Raw genomic sequence first — 25,253 nt, forward strand, 5'->3', positions numbered from 1 at the left:
TGGCTGGAACACATACCAAGAGGTCTGGAGGGCCAGTTCACAGACACTCAGGGTTTTCAAAATAGCAGCATTCTCTTTCCTAAAGTATCTTCCCAGCCCTAGGATGCGTCCAGGGGAAGGAAGGACCGTTAGCGTTCACATCTCTGGCTCCCAAATCCAGCTTCACAAAAGCTAAGCCTGTCTGCCTGCCCCTCCCTCTGAGGTCCCTACAGTGGGAGAAGCCAAACCCAGATGCTGGAGGCTTCCGCGGATCCAGAAGCAAGCCAGTTCAAAGCCACGGTCCCCATGAGGTCGCAGACATCCTGGCAACCTGGGTTCACCTCCTGGGTTGGCGATGGGGCTAGTTAAAGTGTTATTAACATTGGCCACATAAAAATAGTTTTATCAGTAGAATAAATACATTTTCCTTTTTTAATATGGACACATATTTTACAAAACAGCCCCATAGCACTATGGGAAATTAAGATCCTTCTACAAAAAAGAAGATGTAACTCGGGTACAATAAAGCTCTAGTGTTCTAACGGATCCCGTCTGGACTACCCATGAGGTGTCCGGCACCCCTGGAGGTGGTGGCAGGGGCCGTGGGTGTGGCCGCAGACCCTCCCGTCGGTTTCTCTGGCTTCTTTCTCTGCACCCGGCAGGGAGGCGGGCGGCCGAGGTCAGGAGAGCCCGAGGGTGTGCAGCAGGAAGGGGGCTGTGATGCTGGCAGCGATGGCGGGGAGGAGGCCCAGGGCGGGCTGTGAGCGGCTGGGCGCTGAGCTGCTGGCCAGCCCCGGCTCTTCCTGCTGCTGGCGCGGGTCGGAGAGCTGGAAGGGGGGCTTGGCTGTTCCGGAGCTGTGCGTGGTCTGGAAGGGCAGTGGTGGTGGCGAGGCGGTGGTGCTGGAGGGAGAAAAATACGTGGAACGTGGAACAGCGTCTCAGCAGCCTTGTCCTGGGCTGTGGTCTTAGGGTTCAGATCCAACTTTTTATTGAATCTGGTTTTTTCCGCATAAAATGGAGAAGGAAACAATGGGCTCAGACAGGGAAAGTGAGCAGCCCAGAGCCACACAGCTGGCCTCGAGGGTGACCACTCAAGAGTACTGGGTCCCAGGCAGAGAGAAATGAAGGGTTTCAGAGGAGATCCATCTGGGGTCATGCTGCAGCAGGCAGCCCTCACACCTCTGTATGCAGGTGCCCCTGGCCTCCTGCCGCCCTCTCCTCCCCTCCCCAGTCTGAAATAAACAGCAAAGAAAACAAAACACACAAACAACCGCCCCATCTCACCCTCATTATCACAGCTATCCTTTACTGAGCGCCCACTGGGAATCCGCACTTTATAAGTAGCATCTCTGGTCCTCAAAACAAACGTTCAACGCGCCGCACCACCCCCTTTCCCCAGATGAGAAAACGGAGGCTCAGCGAGGCTCCCTGGGCCAGGTCACAGAGGGAGTGGGGCGGCGCCTCGGGGGGGCGGCGCCTCGTGGGGGGGGGCAGGCGCCTCGGGGGGCGGCGCTTCGGGAGGCAGGCGCCTCTGGGGGCAGGCGCCTCGGGGGGGGCAGGCGCCTGGGGGTGCGGCGCCTCTGGGGGGCAGGCGCCCTGGCGGCCTCACTCTGTCTAATCACAGGGAGTGTCAGTGAAGGTGGTCCCTCATGAACTTATAAAAATAGAAGCCAGTTTGGAGGTCATGGGTGAGGTTCTTGGCTCAAGGAAGCCTACGTGAAAGAGAGGGAAGTACCGAGACAGAGAAATAAAAAGAGATGAAGTGCAGAAGGAATTGGCGGGCCGAGGCCAGCACTTGGTAGCACCGGGAAGTCGAGGGGAGGGCAGGGGCCAGGACCAGGTTACTGGCTCAGGTCCTGGAGAGAGAGATAGGAAATGATGAGCAAAGAGAGGGGCTGAGGGCAGGACAGGGACTGGGGAAGAGAGTTGACAGTGACGGAGGCATAACAAAGAGAGACCAAGGGGGAGAAGGCTCTGGGATGAAGGAAAGGGCTGGGCCCCAGAAGCGATGGGCTCACGCCTGCCCTGTGCAGCCCCAGGGGGCAGGAGGCAGAGGGAGATGCAGGGGGAGGATCCGACAAACCCCATCACCCCAGAGGGTCAAAGATGGGAGGGGAAGGCCAGGGGCAGGGGGCGCACAGAGGGGCCCCAACCCACTGTGGAGCCCGGATGGCCTCCTGGAAGAGGTAACACTGCAGTCAGCCGTGAAGGCCGGGAGTCCAGCTTGCACATGGCTGAGGGCGCTCCCAGCGGCGTCTGTGCCCAGTGCGTAGGACCCGTTAACATCTAATCCTCATGACAACACTACGAGGCAGGGAAGACTATTATCCCATTTTACTTGTGAAGAAACCAAGGCACAAAGAGGGTAAGTAACTCGCTCCAGGACCCACAGCAGGGACAGGATCTGAACCGGGCACCCGGTGGGTGCTCACCAGCAGTTGATGGCGGGGCAGGAAGCCTGCCCCTCCCTGGGCACCTGCAGAGTGGTGAGCCTCCTCCACGTGGGACACTGCCTGCTCTCCAGTGCTTACCCTCCCTCCCTGATGGGCCATTCACTCCCCAGGTCAGCTGGGATCCCCCCCCTCCCCGGTCCCACACTGGCCACGTTTCCACATGCTGGGCATGAGGCCCCGACAACTGGCCATATCACCACGGTGAGCTCTGTAATCATCACCACTGCAGCCCAGCCCCACCTCTGTCCCGGCTGGACCCTCTCACACAGCCTGGTTCAGCCTCGGGGCGGGGGGGTGGGCAGGGCAGCCCGGGGGTCACAAGCACATCCCTGCCTGCACGGGGTCTGGGACATCTGCTCTGGCATCTGTGTCCGTGTGCCCTCAGAAAAGGAGGGGCTTGTCACTCCCTGCCCTGTCCCTCCCCCTCTGCTCTAGTCCTGGTCGTGCTGTGGCCACAGGAACCCACCACATCCTTGTGTGAGGTCCTTTGCACCCTGGACTCTACAGTTGTGATGTGTGTGCTCCTCTGTCTATAGAAATTCCCAGAGAACTAATCTGGAGAGGAGGGAGCAAATGCTTGTCACACACCATGGGTGGCAGGAAGGTGCTCCTGAACAGAGATTGTGTGAGAAGCACCGGAAGGGAGGGGGCAGACCAGGCAGCTTCGAATGGCCCTTATGACTCCCCCAAATCCGGCACGTTGGACATCCCACCCCATGCCGGCCTCCAGAGCACCGGAGACCTCTCACATGATCTGCTGCAGGCTGACCTCACCTTTCCGGGCTCTCCCAGCACACACCACCATCCCCAGTCACACCTAATGTCCTGCTGCCATTTTCTGACTCACCTTTGAAGGCCTGATTCAACGTCTCCTCACCTGGAGGCCTCTTTGATTTGTCCTCCTGTCCCTAAGGGCACCCGGGAGAGTTGAGGCTCCCATGAAGCCTTGCGCATTTCTCACTGATCACATTGTATCATTGGCACCTATTTATGCGCACGAGGTTTGAATGGGTTTCATATGTAAGGTGCTCAGAACATTGCCAGGCGCACCGGAAGTGCTGTATGGTGTTGGCTATTTTTAGCACTATTATTATGTGTGTGTCCTTGTCTCTCTCACTAAAAGCATCCTCCATTTATGGAGCACTTCCTGTGTGCCGGCAGACACTGTGCTTGATGCTATACACGTGTCATCTTGTCATTATTCCCATTTTCAAGATGGAGAAACTGAGCCTGAAGACGTGCACCAGGCTGTCTGCCTCCCCGGCCCCAGCTGGGCTGTGGTGCCATCCCTAACTGCGCAGACGGAGAGCATGGGAGTGAAGCATGGTTCTTCCTGCCGAGACCTCGCACACCCGTGGGTGGAGGCTTGCCAGGGTCAGAGAGGAGGCCCCCTGTGGCCTCAGTCCCTGGAGGGTATTGTGCCCACGCCCAGCCGGATCACTACCGCAGTCCCTTCCCTCCCCTTCTTTTCTAATGAAGGGTTCCTCCCAGCTGCTGCCCCATCTTTCCAGCCTGAGCAGCTGGGAGGCCAGGAAGGCTGGCCTCAGGAGAGGAGGCTGAGCTGCCACTTTGGGTGCCCAGAGAGGGGCCCAGCAGTCCCCGCCGTCAGAAGAAGGACCAAGTAGGAATCATAAAACTATGTCTCACAAGGCGCCCAAAGGCATTTGCTTTTACACTTTGAAAACCAAAGATGCAAACTCCCCCTTGGAACCTGAGTGGGGGAATTATTGCTTGGAAGGAGTCCCAGGAAAACGGGGCGAGGTTAGTGGGGTGTGGACAGAAAGCCCCTCCATATGCCCCCACCTCTTGGGCCCACGCTGCTCACAAAGCCCAGTCCAGATCCCAGCCCCACCCCAGGCCTATGCTGGGGAACAGCGTCTCATGGCAAAGTGGCCTCGAAGCCAAACCAAACACTCTTGAGTGTTCCCAGGCTCCGCAGACGGCTGGCACCAAGGGCCGAGTGCGCTCGGAGCCGACAGGGCCCCTTGTGTGGGAAGGGGCCCTCTGCCTGCGTGGAAGGCAGAAGCCCGATGTCCCCGTTTGTTGCGTGACTTTGGGCAGGCCCTGCCCTCTAGGCCTCAGTTTCCCCGTGTGTACAACGAAGGAGCAGGATCAGACCCTCGGACTTTAAAATGTTTTCTAGCAGCAGAAGCCAGGAGTGAGATCATAGGCAGAAGCCCAGGTTTAAAGCACAGGAAAGCAGGGCTGGTGCCTGAGATGTGTCAGCTGGCTGCCCCAAGGCTCATCTGTAAGGCTTCCTGGAGTAGGGCCCCAATCCTGGCACTAGGGGGTCTCTAAGAGCCATCAGGGCTTGGTCTGGGGAGTCTTGGAGCTGTGGCTTTCTTGCAATACAAAGGTGGTGGGCTCCTCAGCGGATTCCGAGGAGACAAAGTGGAGATGGAGCTGGGGGCACGAGGGCCTGGCTGATGGGTGGCCCTGCTGTCTGGGATGGAACTCGCGATGTGACCCGGCTGGAACTGTCTGGGCAGACCGGTCAGACGCAGGCAGAGATCTAAAGTGACCGGCTTGCTCACAGCTCCCTGTCCTGGTATCTAAGGCCCATGCCAGCCTCCAGGCCTTTGGCCACATGGTCTACTCTGCTGGGAATGCCTTCACTCTCCCCTCACTGGGTCACTTTGACCGTCAAGGCCCCCAGCCCTCCAGCCCTCGCTGGCTGGATTCCTCGCCAGGCAGAGGCAGAGTGGCCGTGACTCCAGGACTCTTTCGGCTGCACCACAGCAGGGAGCTGTCCCTGTCCGGCCATGACCCAAGACTCTTCCTGCTCTATCCCCACCAGCACTGGACACGGGCTGGGCACCCTGCATGTAGCCAACTCGCTTCTGTTTAACGATGTGCTCACCCAGGGTCTCATTTAAGCCTAGTATGCACTGAAGGCCCAGGAGCCGCTTCCTGCTGGGAGATGGGGCGTGTGGCATCCTAGACCAGACTCTGAGAGTCAGCCACCAACACTGGGGACAGATGTTACTGAGTGTCACCAGTGGTCTGAGGCCAGCTCACTGCTTTACAAGCACCATCTTTTTATTCTAAGCCTCCGAGCAAGTACGAGGAGGGGCTGGGGATTCTGCCTGAATTCCTCTGTGCTTTTATCCACTGAGTGACCCTGCTCCCCATTTCTCCTGGGGGCATCGTCCTCTAATCAGACGAGGTCCTGGCCTCATGCAGAGGTGATGAGCACCTTGTATGGTACGAGGAGAAAGCTTGGCTGTGCTGGCGGAAAGGTGAGCTGGAGAACCTCAGGGCAGGATGGTAGGTCAGCGGGAGGCAGGCAGAGCCCTGCCAGGGGCCCAGGGGGAGGGGAAACGGTTCTCTTCCCCTCTGCGGGGGCTCGGGCCATCTGCTCAAACCTCTGGAGAAACCGAGGCCCAGGAGGCCAATGATCCCCTGTGCATGTGTGTCCTGCACCCCCGTCCCTGCATGGTGGCACCTACGGGGCTCTGCAGCCACCACATACAGACGCCCACCTCCGCACCTGGCTTCCGGCCATGCCCGGAGCCCGGGAAACGCTCTCTTCCCTGCACCTGCCCCCTCATGACTGTCCTTCCCGATGGCCCAGCGCTCTTCTCCCTTGCTTATCCAACCAACTGGGGGACTCTGGGAGAACAACAGAGCTGGCACGACCCCCAGAGGCCAGTCAAGGCCCTAACTGTGCAAAAGGAGAAACCAAGGATTGTCACGGATCCGACTGACTGGGGCAGTGCCCTGCACATAGTCAGCGTGGCAATGATCTCCTCCCTGGTGTGCCCCCTGGTCGCAGCCCTGCTGCCTGCTCCTGGCTCTCAGATGTGGGGGTTCCCTGAGATCATTCTGCCGCTGCTGCACAGCCATCTGCGGACACATGCCGGGCCCCTTTCACAGGTCCCCATAAATCATCCTGCCACAGGCTGCTGCTTCTCTAAACTTCCTTCCATGTGTTTACATCTGGAGTAATGAGGGGCGAGGCAAGGCCAGCCTGCTCCAGGTGGCATTTTGGCCCCCTCCCCACTCTCTCCCCCTCTTCTCTCACTCATGCATGCAGTCAACAAACCCTCAGAGAGGCCTCCGGTGACCCAGAGAAGTCCACCCCAGCTCTGGTCCCCAGGGCCTCCCGGCCTAGAAACACAAGCGAGCGACTGCCATCTGTGGAACTGTGCCAGGACAGGGGCACCCACGGGATACCCATGGTCGGCAGGGGGAGGCTATGGGATGCAGGGGAGAGGAGCACAGGGAACACGCTGTGGGGAGGATGGGGAGAAGGGAGGAGACGCTTGCCAGGCGAGGGCAGCAGGGGCGTCTGCGTGGTGCTGGACGAATGTGACCCTCAGCATCAGACAGCCCTGATGCTGTAGGTTCTGACTCCATACCTGACTTGCTGCAAGGTCTTGGGCAAGTTACCTGACCTCTCTGAGCCTCAGATTCCTCCTTGGTCAAGCGAAGCCTACTTCCCGGACTCTTGACAGGGCTGGGGGATGTGAGGGATGTCAGTGGCTGGCACAGCAGGAGCTCAGCAAGTGTCCACTCACATCCACCCCATGCAGAGAGAGAAGCAAGGACAAAGGTGGGGGTGGGCCGTGCATGGTCCACTGCAGGGCAGCACACAGCTTGGCCAGGACGGGGCCCAGGTATCCCGCAGGAGGAGGGCCAGCAGGTGAGGCGGGAGGGAGGCAAAGGCTCTGCATCCAGGCTGAGCAGCAGGAAGTTTACTTGGCGGGGCGGGGCGAGGGAAAGCACTGGGAATCTCAGGCTGCGGAGGGTAATGTGCTGGGACACGGCTAGGAGCCAGAGACCCATTAGGGCCCCGCCGTAAGATCACAGGTGGAAGATGAGCTGGGAGAGGGGACGGAGAGCAGGGGATGGATCCGGTGGGATTTAGGGGGAAGCAAATGCGAAAACTCTGAACGGAATTAAAGCTCCAAGGAAAACAATATTGTCAGAAGGGCTACAAATGGGCCCCAGGTCTCCCTCCAGAGAGCTCTCCTCTGCTCCCTCTCTTGGGAATGCTAGGAGGATGGGTGGGGTGAGACCCAGGAGTGACGGAAGCTGTGCCCTGCACCTGGGCCCCTCTGGGACCTCAGGGCCGGCTTCCCTGCGACGCAGAGAAACTTTCAACAAACGGGCTGCCGGTTGGTGGAAATTTCCTTCTCCAACCCAACCAGATGGAAGAAAGTTATCCAGCCACAATTTACCTGCTGGGACTGAAAAGGGGTTCCTTCTTGCCAAAGAAAAGCTGTTTCTTCTCCTGAAACCAGGTTCTGTGTTTCAGAGAGACGTGTTGTGAAAAGGAAACCGTTTGGAGTCATTTGCCGAAATTTACCTTTCAGACGTGGTTAGGGGCTGGGGGTCCGTGGCTGGAGCTGGTAGCCCAGCCTCCTGTCACCCTGTGGGCTGGACCCACTGCTGGCAGGGTCTGGTTGCCCAGCGGGTTGATCGGGGCCCGGGTGGGAATGGCCTGATTGGAGTGCTTTATGGGCTTCCAGCGCCTCCCTGGCAGCCTGCGAGCCTCCCCAGGGCTGAGAAGTGGCTCTTGGTAACTCTGTGCCCTCACCCCTGGTGGGAAAGAAGCAGCCCATGCCGGGCACACGAGCCAACTGTGTCGAGGCCAGTATAGCTACAACAGTGCCTCCATCTTGGGCAGGCTGGGTCGGTGGGGCCTCTGCAGAAGCACGTTTCCCAGGAACCCAAGTTAGGTGCTTTGAAGCCAACACAGGCCCAAAGGAGGAATGGACTCTTACTTTACTTGCTGGAAGTCTTTTTAAGACAGCGCACACCCTGCACTTTAAGACAGTGGATTGGGCTATGTCAACTTTTTGTCTATGACTCAGAGACCTGGCTGAGGGAAGGTCATGAAGGGGGTTCCTGTACGACCCTGGACAAGCCCCCATCCCGGGCCTTGGTTCACCATCTATAAATGCAGAGCTGGGTCCGCGTTTCCCAAAGCTGCTCAGAAGACTCCAGTGCACATTCAGCACATGGCTTCCCAAGCCCCCGTGCCACACATTCCAATACACGAGGTCTGTGGTGGGGCCTGGGGTATTATTTAACAAGTACCCAAGGTGATTCTTTCTGGGGATGCTGAGGAAAATCCCAGATGGTGAGTTTTAGGGTCCACGTGGAGACTCTGAGTCTCCGAGGGCCCAGCGCTGGATCACAGTGTCCAGGGCGGGGTCCTTCCCTGACAGTCACTCCCTGGGTGCTCTGGTGATGCTGTTCACCAGATGTGGAGACTTCTGCCCCAAAGTGGAATCAAGGGAGACCGCTCTGTGCTGAGCCTGCAGGGGAAGGTTGGAAGACGGCATCTTGGTTACAGCAGGAGTCTTGGTGACAGACAGGCCAAGGGAGTGGTGCAGGCAGACACACAGGCCGAGGACAGACAGGTATCAGTACAGTAGGATGATTTCTGCACCTGCCCATTTCCAACAAGGTTTTATCACAAATCCCCCAGCCCCTCCCAAGACAGAGCCCACAGCCTCATCTGCCATGTCTCTCTTGCACACAGTATACCTCTTTCAGCCTCCCTGCCAGCATGTTGGCTGCTCAGGCCATCCAGACCCAGAGAGCTCACAGCTTTCTGATTTGGCCGGCCTGTTCCATTTTCTCCGGCTTTCACCTTCTGGCCCATGGGACAAATGGGGTCTGCTTTGCACCCATCATGCATCCAAGAAAGCTAAGGGTAAAGCAGACTTTTGTCCACTGCACCTGAAGGAAGCTTCTATTCCTTCACCTTTAAATGGAGAAAACTGAAAAGTCAGGTGTAAGCATGCTCTACAAACCCCGAAGGATGAACAGGAGGGTCCCCTGTGAACAGGGACAAGCCAGTTTCCGATCGAGTACCCACCTGCCACGCTTCCTTAGAGACGGGCATGCGGATAACAGAGTGTGTCTGGCCCTGGGTGGGTCTCAGGTAGGCTGACCAGAGAGAGGCCCAGCTCCTGGTAGACCTGCCCCTCCCAGCTCACCTGTCCTCGATGCGGACCCAGAGGTCATTGAACTGCCGCGGCCGCTGCTGTTTGTTCTGCCTCTTGTGCCATTTCTTCTGTCGCCCGAACTCCTCCAGCTGGCTGAGGCTGTCGGGTAGCAGGAGGTGCGGGGACAGGGCTGGGTCCTCCTCCTCAGGTGGGGCAGTGGGGGCTGCCGAGGGGACCGCAGGGATGGCAGCAGCTGGGGTCGCCTGGGCGGGGCTCGCTGAGGTCCCCTCGGGTGGAGGTGCTGGGCTCCGGGCAACAGGGCTGGAAAGGGGCAACCGCACATGAGGCACGCGTGTTGGGGCGTGTCATTCAGGTGCGATGGGGCACGCAATTCAGTGGGAAAGTTGTCACGGCAGGAGAAGATGCCAGGGTGCCCGGCTGAGGGTCACCCAGGAAAAGCATCGCCTGGTGTTGCGAGATAGAGCTTTGGTTCCTTCTTCATTTATTGATTCAGTAGATACTTATGGAGCATCTACCCAGCACCAGGAACTTTTTAGGTAATGGGTGTTAATAGTGATCAAAATAGACAAAGCCCCTGCCCTCTTAGCACTTATATTCCAAAGCGGGAGACAGAGAGTAAGATGGGCCGGATGTCAGATGGTGATAACTGCTGAGGAGAAAAATAAAGCAGGGGCAGGAGGGAGAGTGTGGGCCATGGGGGGGCGGGGAGGGGGCGTTGTTGGCAGGGAGGACAGTCTGGTCCCTGTTGGTGACATTTGAGCCCAGACTAGCAGGAGTGAGAGGGTGAGCCCTGGGCAAGTTTCTGGGAGCATATCTGATCTTGGTCAGGGCCTTGCTCGTTCAACAAGCTCTGGCTGAGGGACTTGAGGCGAGTTACCCAACTTCCCTGTGTTGTGCCTCAGTCTCCTGCTCTGGAAAATGGGGATATTACAGCTGGTACTTCCTAGCGGCATCATGATGATATTGTGAGTTAACACAGGCAGAGCACTCAGAACGGTGGCTGGCAAATAGCAGCTGAAACATGTCAGTAATTAACTTCCTTAAATATGATATATTAACATTATTGCTGTGCCATTCATCCAACCATCCACTCATGCATTCAACACTGGTCTCCTGAGCACCTTTCCAGGGGAGGCAGGACAGTGTTGAGCAGGGTCGAACTCAAGGTGGAGGCAGACAGACACGGGTTCACATCCTGGTTCCGCACCTTCCAGGCTACGTGACTAAGGGCAGGGACACAAGTGTCCAAGAAACAGCTGGCTATAAACGGAGTTAATACTACTCACTTCATAGGGTTGTCATGAGGATGAAAGAGACGAGGTCTTAACATAGTGCCTGGCACAGAACCGGCCTCTCTTTAATGTCACCCTCGAGCAAACGGAGCTGTCTGCAGCAGGCACTGACGTGCGATTAAGTGTGTGGCGTGGACTCCGCATTCCATACAGCGGTGCGCAGACACCCCTCAGCCTGGGAACACCCTCTGCTCCTCTCCCTTTTATTCTTCCCTCTCTGTGGTCCAAACGGAATTCCTTCTGGGGACATCTGACCCTGGGGGACGTTGGTCCTGGTCCCGAGAATTGTAAAGGCAAGCCGGCGCCCAAGGGAGGCTGTCCCCCGACTCCGCTCCCGCATGCACGATGGGGTGAGGGGCTTCTCTCTCCTTGAAGGACAGAAGGCCATCAGCTCGGCCTGTCCTCCTCCAGCCCCCACGGCAACCCCAGATTCCCAGGGTCCAGGAGATGCCGCAGCTGCTGGGGAGATAATTCAAAACAGGCAGACAAAAAGATGGATCCAGGAAGCACCTGTGGCTGATGATGGCTTTTATTGTTGGGGCCTCCTCGGCATCCCCGCCCCCCTCACCCCACCCACAGGACTTCAGCTTGCACTGGGAGACTCAGGCTGAGAGCGGGGCCTGCGGGGAGTGGGGGGATACCTGTTCTAATGCCTGGGCTCTGAGATGAATAGGAGCCGAGGCAGCCTCACAGGCCTGCCCGCCCCCCGCGCTGTCCGGACCCACACAATGAGCTTTGAGGTGGAGGTCCTTGGGGCTGTGAGGAGGAGCCTGAGGAAGGCCTTGTCCCCGAGGCTACCTTGGGTCCCTCATTCCTCCAACTCACGCCTACCCTTGGCCCAGTACAAACTGATCTGTGCTGGGCTCCAGTGGTCAGGAAGGGCGGTCTGGTCAGGCTGACTCAGAAGATGAGAAGAAGGAGGAGTCCGAGGTGAGAGTGTTTAGAAGTTCCTCCAGAAGTGCCATAGAGACGGGGGAGGGCATCAGCCTGGAGCTGGGAGACCAGAGGCTCAAGGCCCCAGGCCTCATCTTTGCAGAATGAAGAGCAAGGCTGCAATCATTTCTGAGCACTCCCACCCCTGAGCCTCGCCCTCAGCCCCTGAAGCAGTACAGGTTGTGGTGAGGACCTAAGGAAGGCCCTAGAGCTAGACTACCATTAACACGAGCTGTGTGTCCTTCTGCAAGTGGCTTCACCTCCCTGGGCCTCAGGTTCCTCAATTTTAAGGTGGGGATACTCACAATTCCTGCCTCACGGGGTTGTTGTGAGGATTTAATGAGTTAAAAGCGCTTAGAGCCCAACACACAGTGAATAGTCAATAAACATTAGCTATGATTATTCAAGCTTCTTTTGGACTCTGGATTTTATAACATCACGGACAGGGGCCAAAATCCCACTCTGGCCATCCCTGTGAGGAAGGTTCCTGCACAGGTTGGTGCATAAGGTGCATGGAAGCCCCGGGTCTCAGGATTCTGTTGTCTTCTAGGGCTGCCCAGCACATGCCGACACCTCTCCGTGCCTGGCCTGGTGCTGGCACTGTGGACCACAGGTGAACCCAGCTGGCCTCTGCCCTCAGGCAGCTTCCAGCCTGAGGGGGACAGAAAATCCACACAGGAAGAGAGGATGGCCACTGGATGCCCTATATGGCTCTTTGGGCGGAGCGAGTGTGCCCTGGCAAGAAAGTCAGGTGAGGGAATTGCTGCCAAGAGGCAACAATGAGAAGGTGTGGTCAGAGGAAGGTGAGGACCAGGTGTGGGCAGGGCTGGGACACAGGGAAGAGGCCTAGCCAGGGCTCGCCCTAAACATGGCCCCATCTCGACTCAGGGCCTGGGCATCCACCAGGTCCTCTAGGCAGCAACCCGGGAGTCCTACAGAGCCCTTGCACCCCACTGATCGCCAGTCTCTAAAGCTTGAACATCTCTCAAAACTTAATGCTCCTCCCATTCCCACCTTCACTGCTTTCCCACCGCCCTGACCTCCTGCCACTATTGCACACCAAGCTCCTTCTCGGTCTCCCCACCTCCAGCCTAGCCCCCACTCGTGGGTGCCTGGCGAAGGCCAGTCATTAGGAGGCCCCATCTCACCAGAGGCTCCTTCAAGACTCTGCCCTGCAGGCCTGAGTGGGAAGGCAGGGTGCAGCCTGCCATATAGCACGTGGTCAGCAGGACCCGTGGGCCAGCAGCAGTGGGCAAGCAAGTCCCACGCCCCCAGATGTCCCAGCTGCTTACCTGTGGATGGTTTGTCCTGCGGGCGTGTGCTCCACCTCCAACCCTGCCTGCCGAAGGACGTCGATGACTGTGTTGTTCCCCAGAAAGTGACCTGGAACACAAGAGACATAGTGGACTCAGCCACATAGCAGGTCATCAGCAACTGGGGACAGCCTCAGGACAACAACCTACACCAAAGTCAAGGGCAGGCCTCCCTGAAAGGCAGTATGGTGTAGCTGGAAGATGGGCCAGTGCCACCCTGCCTGGGTCCAAATCCTGGCTGTGCTGCTCATTGGTTGTACCACCCTGTGCCTCAGTTTTCCCATCTGTAAAGTGGGAATGACTGTATTAGCAGTCTCTAGGGCTGTTGTGAGGACTCCGGGAACAGTGGCTGGCATGCAGCAAAGGCTCAGTGTTTATTTACAGTTGCATCACTGTGCCCCACACCATCAAGCTGACCCCAGCCCTGGACTGTCCAGGCAGGGACAACCTCCAGTAGTCAGACAAGGTCCAGCTCTGAGGTCTATGGCTCATCTTTGTCAGTTCCACCAGCAAGCAACTTGAGGCTCCCTGCCTTAGCATGGGAATGGAGTTCTGTGTGGGCATGTCTATCTCCTCACCAGGCTCCATGGGGCAGAGACGGCATGGCTACTGCCCCACACATGCTCAGTATGTGTTGGCTGGATCTAAGACTTTGAAGATTCATTTGTTCACCATCTATCCAACATTTATGGATCACACACTTGACCCAGGCCCTGGGGCGGGCCCTGAGGACACAATGAGGTGTAAGATTCTGGGGAAGGAGTAATAGAACCCTGTGTGGGGCGCGGAGGGGCCTGGTCTCCATCTCACTCTCCACCACTCACCATTCATTCAACAGACATTTATGGTGCGTTTGCTCTGCGGCCAGCCCTGGACTAGACACTGAGCATATAGAAATGAATCATTTGGTCCACAGCCCCAGATGAGACCAGGCACGCCCTCTGGCTTGGACGCAGGCTCGAGGTCTGAGAACACGGTGGAGGCTCTCCCAGGCTCCGGTTAGGGAGACTCCTCTCGAGGCCAGTCGCTGTTGGGAGTCAGCCCCAGGCAAAGCCCCTCCTCCTCGCTGGGCCTCAGTCTCCCCACTCGTTCAATGTGGGCAGGGTGGTGGTGGCCCCTGCGCCCTCCCAGCCTGTGTCCTTCCCTGCAGCCCCACTCCCATGGGCAGTTCACTCCCCTCCTGCTCACCATTCATCCCAGAACCTGGGGGGAAATTCCTGCACTATTACTCTAATTGCCTGTGACGGGTGGTGACAGGTGGGAAGCTGGAAGGTCAGCATGTTGACAGCCCCAGGGAGGTGGACGAGCTTTTGAGGAGTGGAGAGGCCCTGGCGCAGAGGAAGTGAGGCTGGGAGTGCACAGCGGCTGGAACAGGGGGGTGAACCCCACAGCCCGCTGCCGCCCAGCCCTGCACACCTCTGGGCTGGTTTCAAGACTCCCCAACAAGTCCCCCACCCAACAGTCTCTCTCTCGGTGGCCTGCCACAGTCCCTGAAATCCCACCTCTGGATCACTGCAAAAAACATCACAGGTCTGGGAACGGGAGACTTGGACTAGAACCCACCACGCCTGCTCTGAGACCTTGGGCAAACCCATTACGCCTGTATGCTCTTGGTGTCTCTCCGTGTACAGGGAGGGAATGGGCTGCACCATGGGCTCCCCTCGCTCTCACATTCATGGGGAAGGCATTAGTTTGACTCCAGAGACCCTTATGAAATTGTACTCTCCTTCCCTCCCTCCCTCCTCCTCTCCCTCCTTTTTCTCTAACTATTTATTGTATTTATCTGACAAACACTGATTGAGTGCATATCCAGTGCTGGATGGTGATGAACAGGTAGGGGCTTGTTCTAGGCACTCACGGTCTTGAGAATCAAGGTCTTTTGATCCAGGGTAAGTATATGCTGAGGGAAGCACACAAGGTGGTGAGCGTGCACAGGAGGTTGCTAATCTAACCTGGGGGCAGGGTAGACTTCCTGGAGGAGGCATCCCTAGCTGAGGGATGGGATCCGAGTTAACTAGGTGAGGATGAGAGTCGGGTGGCACAGGGTGGGGTGGGGCGTGTTCTAGGTAGGGCGAACAGCATGTGCAAAGACTGTGAGGTCAGTGAGGCTCACCTGGGAAGCCAGCTGCAGAAGACACACAGACAACGCCCTCGCAGCTCTGGCCCTGACCCAGTGCTGTAGAGGATGGAAGACCTTTCTGCCAAGGCTCTGAGTCTCCCGTACGTGATCCCGAGCACTCAGCTGCCCTGCTGCCAGCCTCAGTTTCCCTGTGTGTCAAATGGGCCTGGATCCCTGTGGCTGCCTCCTTGGGGAGGCTGTAAGGTCCTAACGAGGCAGGAGGAGTGAACGTCCTTTGGAAAAGCCCAGCATGCACACTTGAGTTGAGGGGCTGAGCCATCCCTGGCTGTGGCCACGGAGTCGACCCCACTCTTGCCTGCCCCCCGAACTGATCAGGCTGGAACTGGGCGTGGTGGCCTCCAGCGCACAGGCTGCAGGAACTCCCTGCCCACAGCTCTTGGAATGCACTCCTGGCAGCAAAGCAATTCCTTCCTGGCCTCCATGGAGACCCATTTAAAGACAGGGGCCTCCAGGCCCAGCAGTGGTCCACGCAGAAGATTTTAAGAGCCGGAGGGAAAACAGGCCACCTCAGGCTATACCGGAGTAGCACGAATATTTACTGATGGTCGTGTGGCCGCTCTAAAAGGAGTATTCCTGGAGCTGGCAGAGGGGGCATTCGGAGGAGCCCAAGCCTTACAGGATGCCGGCTGGACCTTGAACACTGCCTGGCAACGTTTCAGTGTCTGGTCTGCACCCTGCCCTTTCCCTCAACTACAGTAAGGGCCAGTGGTTCCAGGTCCTTACTGTGTATTTTAAGACCCTAAACAGAAGACTTTAGATACTTGGAGAAATGAGAAGCAATCAGCAATGATTTTTCCAAATTCCTATCCCCTCCTTCTCTAAGCCACACTGGCCTTCACCTCCTTCCCTCCAGGGTGGGGAGGTGTCCGCCCCCTGCGAGGGGCAGCTCCTGCAGGAGGCCCCTCCCACGGGGTTCCTGCCCCAGGACTGTCCAGAGCAAGCCCTCACTCCCGAGACCAGGCTCCCATCGCGACCCCCTCTTTGCCCTCTTTGGGGCTTGTTTTTCTCAGGACCCCACGACACCGTTCTGTGCTGTTTTCCTCGTGCTCCTCTCACTGCTCCCTCTCTGTCCTGCTCGTAGGTTCCTCTTTCCCTTGCCCGATAAATATGGCTGTCCCTGGGAACCCTTTCCACAGCCTTCTTTTCTTCTCACTCTATTCACAATCCGTGGAATGTGAATGCATCCATTCATATGGTTTCAGTTACCCCTCTGGACCTGCTGCCCTAGCCCAGACCCATTTGTCCAGCAGCCTCCTGGGCATCTCCACCCAACATCCTCCAGAGCCTCCCCCTCCTCTCCTGGATGTGTCTCAGCTGAGTTCCACCATCCAAGTCAGATGGGCCCGTCTTCACTCTTCCTTCCCTCTCCTCATCCTCATCCATTCGGTCACCAGAATACTTTGGATTTTACCTCCTAACCATGCTTGACCCTGGCCCAGATCGTCATCACCTTCTGCCTGAATCACTGCAGACAGCAGCCTCCTTGCTCTCTCTGGTTCACCCTCTTCACCATGGCTGGAATGAGCTCCCCACACCCTGGAGCTGCCTCTGTCAGAATGTGTCCCCAACAAGCCACTTGAGGGGAGACCAACAGCTTTTCGATGGCAGGGGCCACGGCTGATCCATCTTTGTCCCCAGGGCTAAGATCAAGTCTGGCACAGGGTGGTGGCTTCATGAATGTTTGTTGAATGAATGAATGACAGAATCTGTTACTCCCTGTCCTTTCCATGATCTCATCTTACCCCCAGGAGACCTGAGCTTGAGGACCCCTTCCCCTCACAGCTGTGGCCCAGCCCCATGGTGATCCTCCTGCAGACCCCACCAATCCCAGGAGCTTGGCTATCAGAGCAGCCCCGGAGTCAGGGCCCAGTGCTTGTCATCCCCAGGGGCTGGCAGACAGGGCTTGGGCTTGCCTCCAAGGTCACAAATCCCAAAAAAAGGCATCACATCCATCCTGGAACCTGCAGGGAAGGTGTGGAAAGTTTCCAAAGGGGCCCCTCAGTGTCAGAGCTTAGCAATTGCCCAGGCTCCCAGCGTCTCCTGGCCACTGTTCAGCAGCTCCTTCCAGCACGGACGGCTGCTCTCTGGCCAGCTGTATTCAGGAAGGAACGTCCCATTTCATCTGCTGAGGCCGTGTGGACCAGGAGAGGAGGGAAGAGAGGGAGGACAGTGGGGGCGGGTCACACAGAGCCACAGAGTGGCAGAGAGGGACACCCGGAGAGAGGCAGAGAAAGGAGAGATGCTCAGAGACAGACAGGGAGGGGGAGAGAGCTCCAGAACACAGGGGGACAGAGAGAAGAAAGAAGAGAGGAGGTGACAGGGGCTGGGAGACAGGCTGCCGCAGACACAGAGACACAGAGGCAACAGTAAGGAGAGAAGGAAAAGGAGAGATGTCGGGACAGAGAGAAAGAGATACAAGGAGACAGAGATAGAGAGGGAAAGAGAGGAGGGAGAAAGAGGAGAGAGGAGAAAGATAACCCAGAAAAAAAACAAAGGGCACGGAGGAGAGATCCATACATCAAAGACACCAAGGAAGGCTTCCTGGAAGAGGGGTCCAGAAAGGGTGGATTCAAGCAGATATATTGGGGAGGGGGGAGTTGGGAAACAGGCAAGGGGAGGAGCAAGGGCCTGGAGGAGGATTATAGGTTTGACAAATTGTAAGGCCGGTTTGGTGATTGTGTCCCCTGACCACGCAAGCCAGAGTGCCACTTAAGGGACATCGTATACAGGCAGGGAAGGTGTCCTGGTCTGAGTGAGCAGAGCCCCATGATGTTTTAGTGCAGAGACAAAGGCTCCCCTTCTTCCAGGCCCAAGCAGGCCTGTGCTAGGGCACAAGGCTCAGTGAGCAGAGCATAGGCTGGGTCTAGTCCCTACCCATCAGCTGGGCATAGCCCAACAGCCCCCATTTACCCTCCGACATAAAAGGCAGGGTAGGACAGAGCTAAGAATCCTGTCCTGAGGTTAGGACAGAAAACCTGGCTCGACAGCCAACCAGCTGTGTGACCTCAGGCAGTCTCCTTCCCCTCTCTGTCTCAGTTTCCCTACAAAGGTCTCATGGGTCCTCCCACCTCTGTGATTCCATCATGTGATGACCTGAAGGCAAAATCCTCCTCAGTGAGTCTCCTGGGCACAAGATGCTTTTCAAATATTATTTCATTTCATCTTCACAAAAGCATTTCCAGGTACTCCCAGTTTACAGATGAGGGAACTGGAGCTCAGCGAGAGGACGGGACTTGCTCAAGGTCACACAGCCGGTAAAAGGCAAAGCTTGGGCTTCCATCCAGAGATGTCCTAGTTGGCTGCATGGCCAGTACATCTACTTTGAAGTACTGGCGGCTGCGAGGGATCCTGAGCTCACATTTTGGGGGCAGCGAATCGTCAGAAACATGTGTCCCCTCCAGGTTTCACCAGATCAGAGAGGAAAGTGTGTGAGTATTCAGCTCGAAGAATATGCTAATTAACAGGGCAATTTCAAGACAGTATTGGGGAGCTTGGTGGAGGGGAGGAGGGGAGAACCAGATGTTCCCACAAAAGCTCCAAAGTAACAAGGGCTCCCCTCGGCCAGCACACATGTTTTCTCTCCAGTGAGTTCAATGGGTTTCCAGTTTTCTCTTCCTGGAAGAGGGCGTCCAAGCCCATATTTATGTTCCGTCTGAAATTAATGCAAAGGGAACTATCAAGTGTTACTCTCGCTGCCAGGATCAGCCGCCAGGTATCAAGCAACAGTGGTGTCTATTTACCAGAGGAAGTGTGACAGAAGAGCTAGACAGACGGACAGGTGGATGGAGAATTGGGGGTACCTCGGGGCTTCGAGCCTCCCAAGGAGGGTCCGTCTGGGAAACTGGCAGAGCCGAGCTTTCTTTCTCCTGCTCTGCAGGCCAGGCAGGGCTGGACTGGGGTCTTTTCGGTTCAGCAAGGACTGAGATGGTCTCCCCTGTACCCAGTTTTGTGCCAGAAGCTGAGACACATGGTCCCCACCTTGGAGGATATCACAGGGTGGAGGCGAGACAGACACGCAAACAATTACAGGGCAGTGTGAGCTATGCAGTGAGGGAGGGACGCCGGGGCTACGGGGCTGAAGAGGAAGGGACAGGACACAGACTAGGGGGTCAGCCTCCTCCTGGGGCCCTGCCCTTGTCCCACAATGAGGACATAAGCCCTGGGGGTTTTGAGGAACCTGTACCCTACGGGCCTGGAGGCGCAGAGCCTCCTCCACAAGCCTTCACTGGGACCTCCTACGTGTCGGGCACGTGCCAAGCCCTGGAGACCCTGAGATAGGTCAGACGTTGGGCCTTTCCCTCCTGGGGTCTGACAGCACCCCAGACGCAGGCAGTGACTTCGCAGAGTGATCTGAGGTCAGCCTGAGGCACTGTGGGGTGAGTCCTGGAGACGGAGCCTGTGATGGGCTCTGTGAACTGCAGGGGGCAGCGCCCAGTGCAGGGCTCGCTGCGGTCAGGGTTACCACTCTTTATAACATCCAGAGGCTCCTTTCCCAGAATGTCAGCATCCAGCAGCCCAGGAGAGCACCCTGTTGGCCAACCATGCAGGCAGGGACGGGGCCCAACGTCCTGAGCCTCACTGTCCCTTGGAGCTGAGACCGGCCGTGGGGGTCTCCCTGTAGGGGGTCCCAGCTGGGTCCTCAGAGGCCACCGAGCACTTCTGCCCCATCCCCTGGACAGCCCTGCTCTCCCCTGGGTGGGAGTCCTGTTCTTGGAGGACTGTGGGCTCTGAAATAATACTGACAGCGCAAGAGCTCACGTGCACCAGGCCTGAGCTGCACATGTGCTGCCCACTGATGCCAGGCTCCTCTTAGAGGGACTCTGAGGGCCGAGAGAAGCCAAGTACCTGGTCTGCCCAGGCTCCTTCCTACAAGGACAGGCGCTGAGGTCCTCATGCAGGCAGTCAGGCTCCGAAGCCCATGCCCTTCATCTAGGACACTCTCTCCTTCCCCTGCCTTCCCCACATGCCCAGCAAGAGTGCTTAGCCCTTAGCTGACATTCCAGATGCCCTAGATCATAGACAGAAGTCCAACCTGGTCCAGAGGGCAGGGCTGGCTCCAGTTAGGGACAAGCTAGCAGATGGGATGTTCCTCTGGCTGGTTGGATGCTCTGGGCTGAAACAGGAAGGGTGACTCGGGCCAAGGATCTCAGCCTGGAGCAGGCGTGCCAGCTGCCAGATGTGTACATCATGGAGCGGCTGGGCCCTTTGAAACACCATCGGAAAACTCTGAAACACTTCTGAATGCTGTGGCCTCATGTTCCAAAGTGGGGAGAATGGCAGGCCATGGGCATTTGCCCGGGAGGAGAGAAAGTGGCTGGGCGTGTGCTATTAGTTGGGTCCCTTGTTTCTAAGGTTACCAGGGCCCTAGATGGGCTGTGGCTGCTCTTCTGTGCTCATCCATGAGCTCTGAGGAGTTTTTGTTCCTGAGACCCCAGAGTGGAGAACCGGGGGGGGGGGGGTGCGAAGGAGGTGGCTGGGGTCTTGCCCTGAGGACTGTGGGGCTGAGGAGAGGAATTGGAAGGCAGCTGGACATGCATCAGGGAAATTTCAACCAACCAATTCTCACCTCCTCCAGGAAGTATTCTCTGACCTACCCTCCCCTTCCTAGACTAGGAGATGACAAATGTGCTCAGCATGAGCAGAGCTGTGATAGGGAAATCCTGTGGGACTATGGGATCCCAGAGAAGAGGTCACAGAAGGCCCAGGCAGGAGAGGTGAAGGTCATTCTCAGGAAAACAGAGGGCCCAAGTAGCAGCTGGATGGCCTTTTAGGGAGACGGGCATCAGAAAGAATGGTCTAATCAGTGTTGACCATTGTTCCACTCCAGTTCTAAGATTCTCTCACTTCCCATCTCCACCTTGATTTACCCATCTGCCAAATGGAATCACAAATACCATCCTGTCTTCCTCCAGGAGGCACTGAGTACGTGAAAGCCACGTAAGCTGGTGGATATGGGTGTTCTTCAAGCAGGATAGTGCCCACTCTCCAAGGAGCAATTGCTGATGTTATTATTTTTTAAATGTTACTGGTGTTCCGTGTGTCAGGCTTCTATCTCGCCCTTCTCTCAAGCCCGGGTCTTCACCATGAGTCAACTTCTGTGTCCCAGCCCCACAGGCGTGTTCCTGATTATGGGCCTGTGGCTCTTCAGCTGGGGCTCAAGAGAGGCTGGCACAGCCTGGAGGCTGGGTGTGCTGGATGTGCAGGTGCTCGGGGTAACAGCTACAGCAATTCTGTCTCCGATGCTCACACAGCCTGGCTTGTAACTCGTCAAATCCTGCTTTATGCTTGGACTTCTGCTTCCTGTGGGTGGGTGGTGTGGGGGACAGGTGGCAGCAATCCTATGTGGAGGAATTTCCAGGCCCTAGTGGGCTCTTAGCTCCATACCCCTCCCAAGGAATCCAAGAGAGACTGAAGCCAACTCTGCTAGAGGGTTAGAATTCTATGATGATGGAAGGCTGGGATAGCAGAACCACACAGTCTTAGAACAACAGGCTGTTAGGGTCAAAGGACTTTGTAAGGTCAGAAGTTAGAATTATATTCAGACTGTAGCACACTGGGGTTACAGAACATACCAGTGGCTCTCAGAGTTCAGAATGAATGGGTCCTGCAGGCTAACTGGTCTACCCTTGAATCTGGCTCGTGTTTCCAACCCAGCTCAGCCAGCCCCCACATTATGCCTTCTGTTCCAGATCTCAGGATGGCTGAACAAGTGAACGCAACCTGAGAAAGCCCCAGTTCCCTTGACCTAGGGGCAAAACTGTAATTTTCTTCTAGTGCCTGGGACTGAGAGTGGCCAATCTGTCTTACATTTACGTCAAATGTTCTCCTGTCTTCAAACCAAGAACCAGCTCCCAGCCCCCTCTTTCTCTGAACATGACTTCAACTTCTACTTTAGAGTGGAGCTCTGATTAGAAGCCAACAGGTCACCTTTCCACCACCAAATTACCTTCCTGCCAGCCTTCTCCCTTCTCCAACTATAGGTGAGGAAGTGCCCTTTTCTATCCAAGGCCATATCCTCTACCTGAGCTCTGCCCCCCACTTTTCCTGCCTTCTTGGAAACTTGGGCTCGTCATTTTTCCCAATTTCTCTCCTGTATCATTGGCCTCACCCCTCCTATTGTACGCTTTTCATCATGTTTTAGGCTTGCTCGATTCTCTCCTATCTGAAGAGAAGGCGGGTGGGTGGGAGAAACAATACAGTTACCAACTTTTAATTTTGCTAAATAAGGGCTTTGAAAGCCCTGTTTGTCTCATATCACCACTATTTTCTTTTGAAAGCGAAAGATGTTTAACTTCAAACACAGTAGAAAGAAGATAATTTCAGAATATAAGCCTGTAAATTTAATACACTTCATTAATTAAAAAATTCACCATCTTGTACTTATTTTTCTCAGTTATTTGTAGGCCAGAGGAAATCCGAGGACACACTTCAGATCTCTGAGGACATGTAGGCTCAGCTTGTCAAACTGCACGGGCCTGGCAGTTGGGAATCAGTCCTCCCCTAACCCTGGGCTGGAGCACCCCTCCATGGCAGTGGCCTAGCTCCTTCCAGAACATCCAGGTTTGCACACTGGCCACAGTCACCTCCCAAGGAGGCGGGGTTTCCATCTGGGTCCCCAGCTGTCACCCAGGCCTGCTCAGAGTTGTCACACATGTTCACACCCCAACTGCCCTGGAACCTGCTGAATAACTTCCAGAAGAGGTCAAACAGCTCCTGCATACAGAAACATCCCAAACGCTAAGGAGAGTTCTCTTCTGTGGGATGTACCAGCTAAAAAGACACTCTCCTACAAAATCGTCAGCCTTTCTGGAAGTATACAGCAAGGGCACCATGTACGGGGGGAAATGGCCAGGACTAGGACCCAAGAGGCCAGGATTCAAGTTGAAGGTTTGCCTGCAAGGCCTTGAGGAAGCCATTCATCTGCTCTGGGCCTTAGTTTTCATCTGCAAAATGAGTATAATAACCCCCTTCTCGTGGGCTTATTGTGAAGATCAGAGGTAATGTAATCTCAGAGCCTGGAATGGTGGCTGGCCCACAGGAGGGTCTCTATGATAAGGATCCCTCCACCACAGTAGAGAGTGTAATGCTATTATCTAAAGTACATCTAGCACAGTCTGATGAGGCAGGTGTATTATCCCCATTTTACAGATGAGAGACTGAGGTCCTTGGAGGTGAAATGGCTTTCCCAAACTCTCTTAATTAACAGTGATGGAGCCCGGCTTTATACCCAGGCATCCTGACTCCAAAGCTCTGAGTCTTTGCATCAAATCTCCCTGTAGAGAAGAGCAGAGGAGGGGCCAGTCAGCCTGCAGCACTGGGAATCCCAGTCTGTGCTTGTGGACTCTCAGGAAGGGGTTCTGGAGCAGGGGTGGGCTGGGGAAGGATCTGGATAGGCATGGGGGGTGGCCAGGCAGGTGGAGGCTCTTTCTCTCCCTCACCCTAGTGAGCCTGAGGCTGGTCTGCTGTAAAATGGCAGAACTTCAGGCTACAGAATGACAGGATGGGCAAGGCCAGGCTGTGGGTGGCTGGGAGTCTTATAATCATATTTCTGTGTCCTAAGCTATTTCCTAGAGACATTCATGAAAATAGATCTGAGAGACTGTTGCACGAACAGACACCCTCTGGGGGATGGCGAGGTGTATTTCCAGGGACACAGACCCTCCCTCCATCCCACAGTGCCTTCTTTGAGGGCCAGACAGGGGATGGGCAACGAGTCAGGCTGACTCAGGTCCCCAGTGCTCGGGGGTCTGGGAAGGCCTGAGCTGGAAAAGACACCCAGATGGGAACGTGTGCCATGGAGCCGGTGCGTCTGTAGGTCGCATGCTGCCGAAGGGTGCTGGGCCTGTCCCTGCATGTACGTCCTCAGCCTGCCTTTGGATGTGGGACTCAGGAGCTATGTGGCCATAAGGACACAGCAAGGCAGGCGTGGACTTCCATCACCACGAGTTGTGTGTGGACGTGTCCCATGCTGACACACTGTTACAGGTCCTCTCAGCTGGCTCCCTGACCGCACGTGAGAACAGAGCCCCTGACCACAGCTCTGGGCCCGGGGACCAGTCCTGGCTCTGTCCCCAACTCTCCATGAGCTTCACCCACATCCTGGTGTCTGTGGAACTCAGTCGGCCCATGGCTATGATGAGGTGGGCAGGCTCGAGATTGGAGGCTGAGTCCAGCTTTGAAATTCTCAGGTCGAGGGTAGATTTGCAGCACCGAGCAGGCCATTTGCTCCAGGTGTTGCTGAGCCAGAAGTGGCAGCTGCTGGCAAGATGTGCCCACAGCCCCAGGCCTGTTGCTATAGGACAGAGGGTCTCTAAGAGCCAAGGTGGGGCTCCCATTGCCCTCACTTTACTGCTGGGCTGTTCTAAGCTCTCCAGGGCAGGAGACCAGGATTGGAGGATCTGGTCAACATTCATTCATCTGTTCCTTCCTTCACTCATTCATTCTTTCATACTTTCACTGAGCTCGAAACATATTACACATGACTGAAGAACACAGGCATGATGAAGTGAAGCCTGCCTTCCTGGAACTCAGGATGCTGGCAGGAGACAGAGCCAGCACCCTGCACTGGCTCCACTGTGGGGAGCAGCCTGGAAGTGGGGAGAGGACCAGGAGGCTAGAGCTGATGGAGGCTTGGACCAGGACAGTGGCAGTGGGGATGGACAGAGTAGACAGGGGTGAGGTCTTTTTGGTGGTCTGTCAAAAAAACTGACCAGGCCCACACTTTCTGACCACAAGCGATGGCAGGTCTGGGCCCCACGCTACAGTGCCATCCATTTTCAGGACTAGTTGATTCGTCAGAACCTCCAGAACAACCATGATCCTGTCAATATCTTGATTTCAGCCCAGTGAAATCCATTTTGGAGTTTTGAGCTCCAGGATGCCGTGTGGCTGACAGGGTCTTGGTGCTCCGGCCTGGTGTCAGACCTGAGCCTCTGAGGTGGGAGAGCCGAGTTCAGGACATTGGATCACCAGAGACCTCCCGGCTCCACATAATATCAATCTGCGAGAACTCTCCCAGAGATCTCCATCTCAATGCTAAGACCCAGCTCCATCCAACGTCCAGCAAACTACCAGTGCTGGACGCCCCATGCCAAACAACTAGTAAGACAGGGACACAACCCCACCCATTAGCAGAGAGGCTGTCTAAAATCATAATAAATTCACAGACACCCCAAAACACATCACCGGACGTGACCCTGCCCACCAGAAAGACAAGATCC

The 25,253-nt window shown here is 56.3% G+C and overlaps 1 protein-coding gene across 1 annotated transcript in view; it reads right to left on the reverse strand.

Moving 5' to 3' along the window:
- Window positions 1-659: 659 nt before the first annotated feature.
- TRABD2B (TraB domain containing 2B) overlaps window positions 660-25,253 on the reverse strand; it is a 215,813-nt gene continuing 191,219 nt past the window's right edge. The window contains exons 5-7 of the mRNA XM_060083290.1: window positions 12,873-12,963; window positions 9,386-9,655; window positions 660-879 (exon numbers count right to left, since the gene is read on the reverse strand). Of these exons, the coding sequence (XP_059939273.1) occupies window positions 660-879; window positions 9,386-9,655; window positions 12,873-12,963 (581 nt within the window). The remainder of the gene's footprint in view (window positions 880-9,385; window positions 9,656-12,872; window positions 12,964-25,253) is intronic.

Source organism: Mesoplodon densirostris, chromosome 2, assembly GCF_025265405.1.
Source record: "Mesoplodon densirostris isolate mMesDen1 chromosome 2, mMesDen1 primary haplotype, whole genome shotgun sequence".
In the NCBI taxonomy this organism is placed as follows: domain Eukaryota; kingdom Metazoa; phylum Chordata; class Mammalia; order Artiodactyla; family Ziphiidae; genus Mesoplodon; species Mesoplodon densirostris.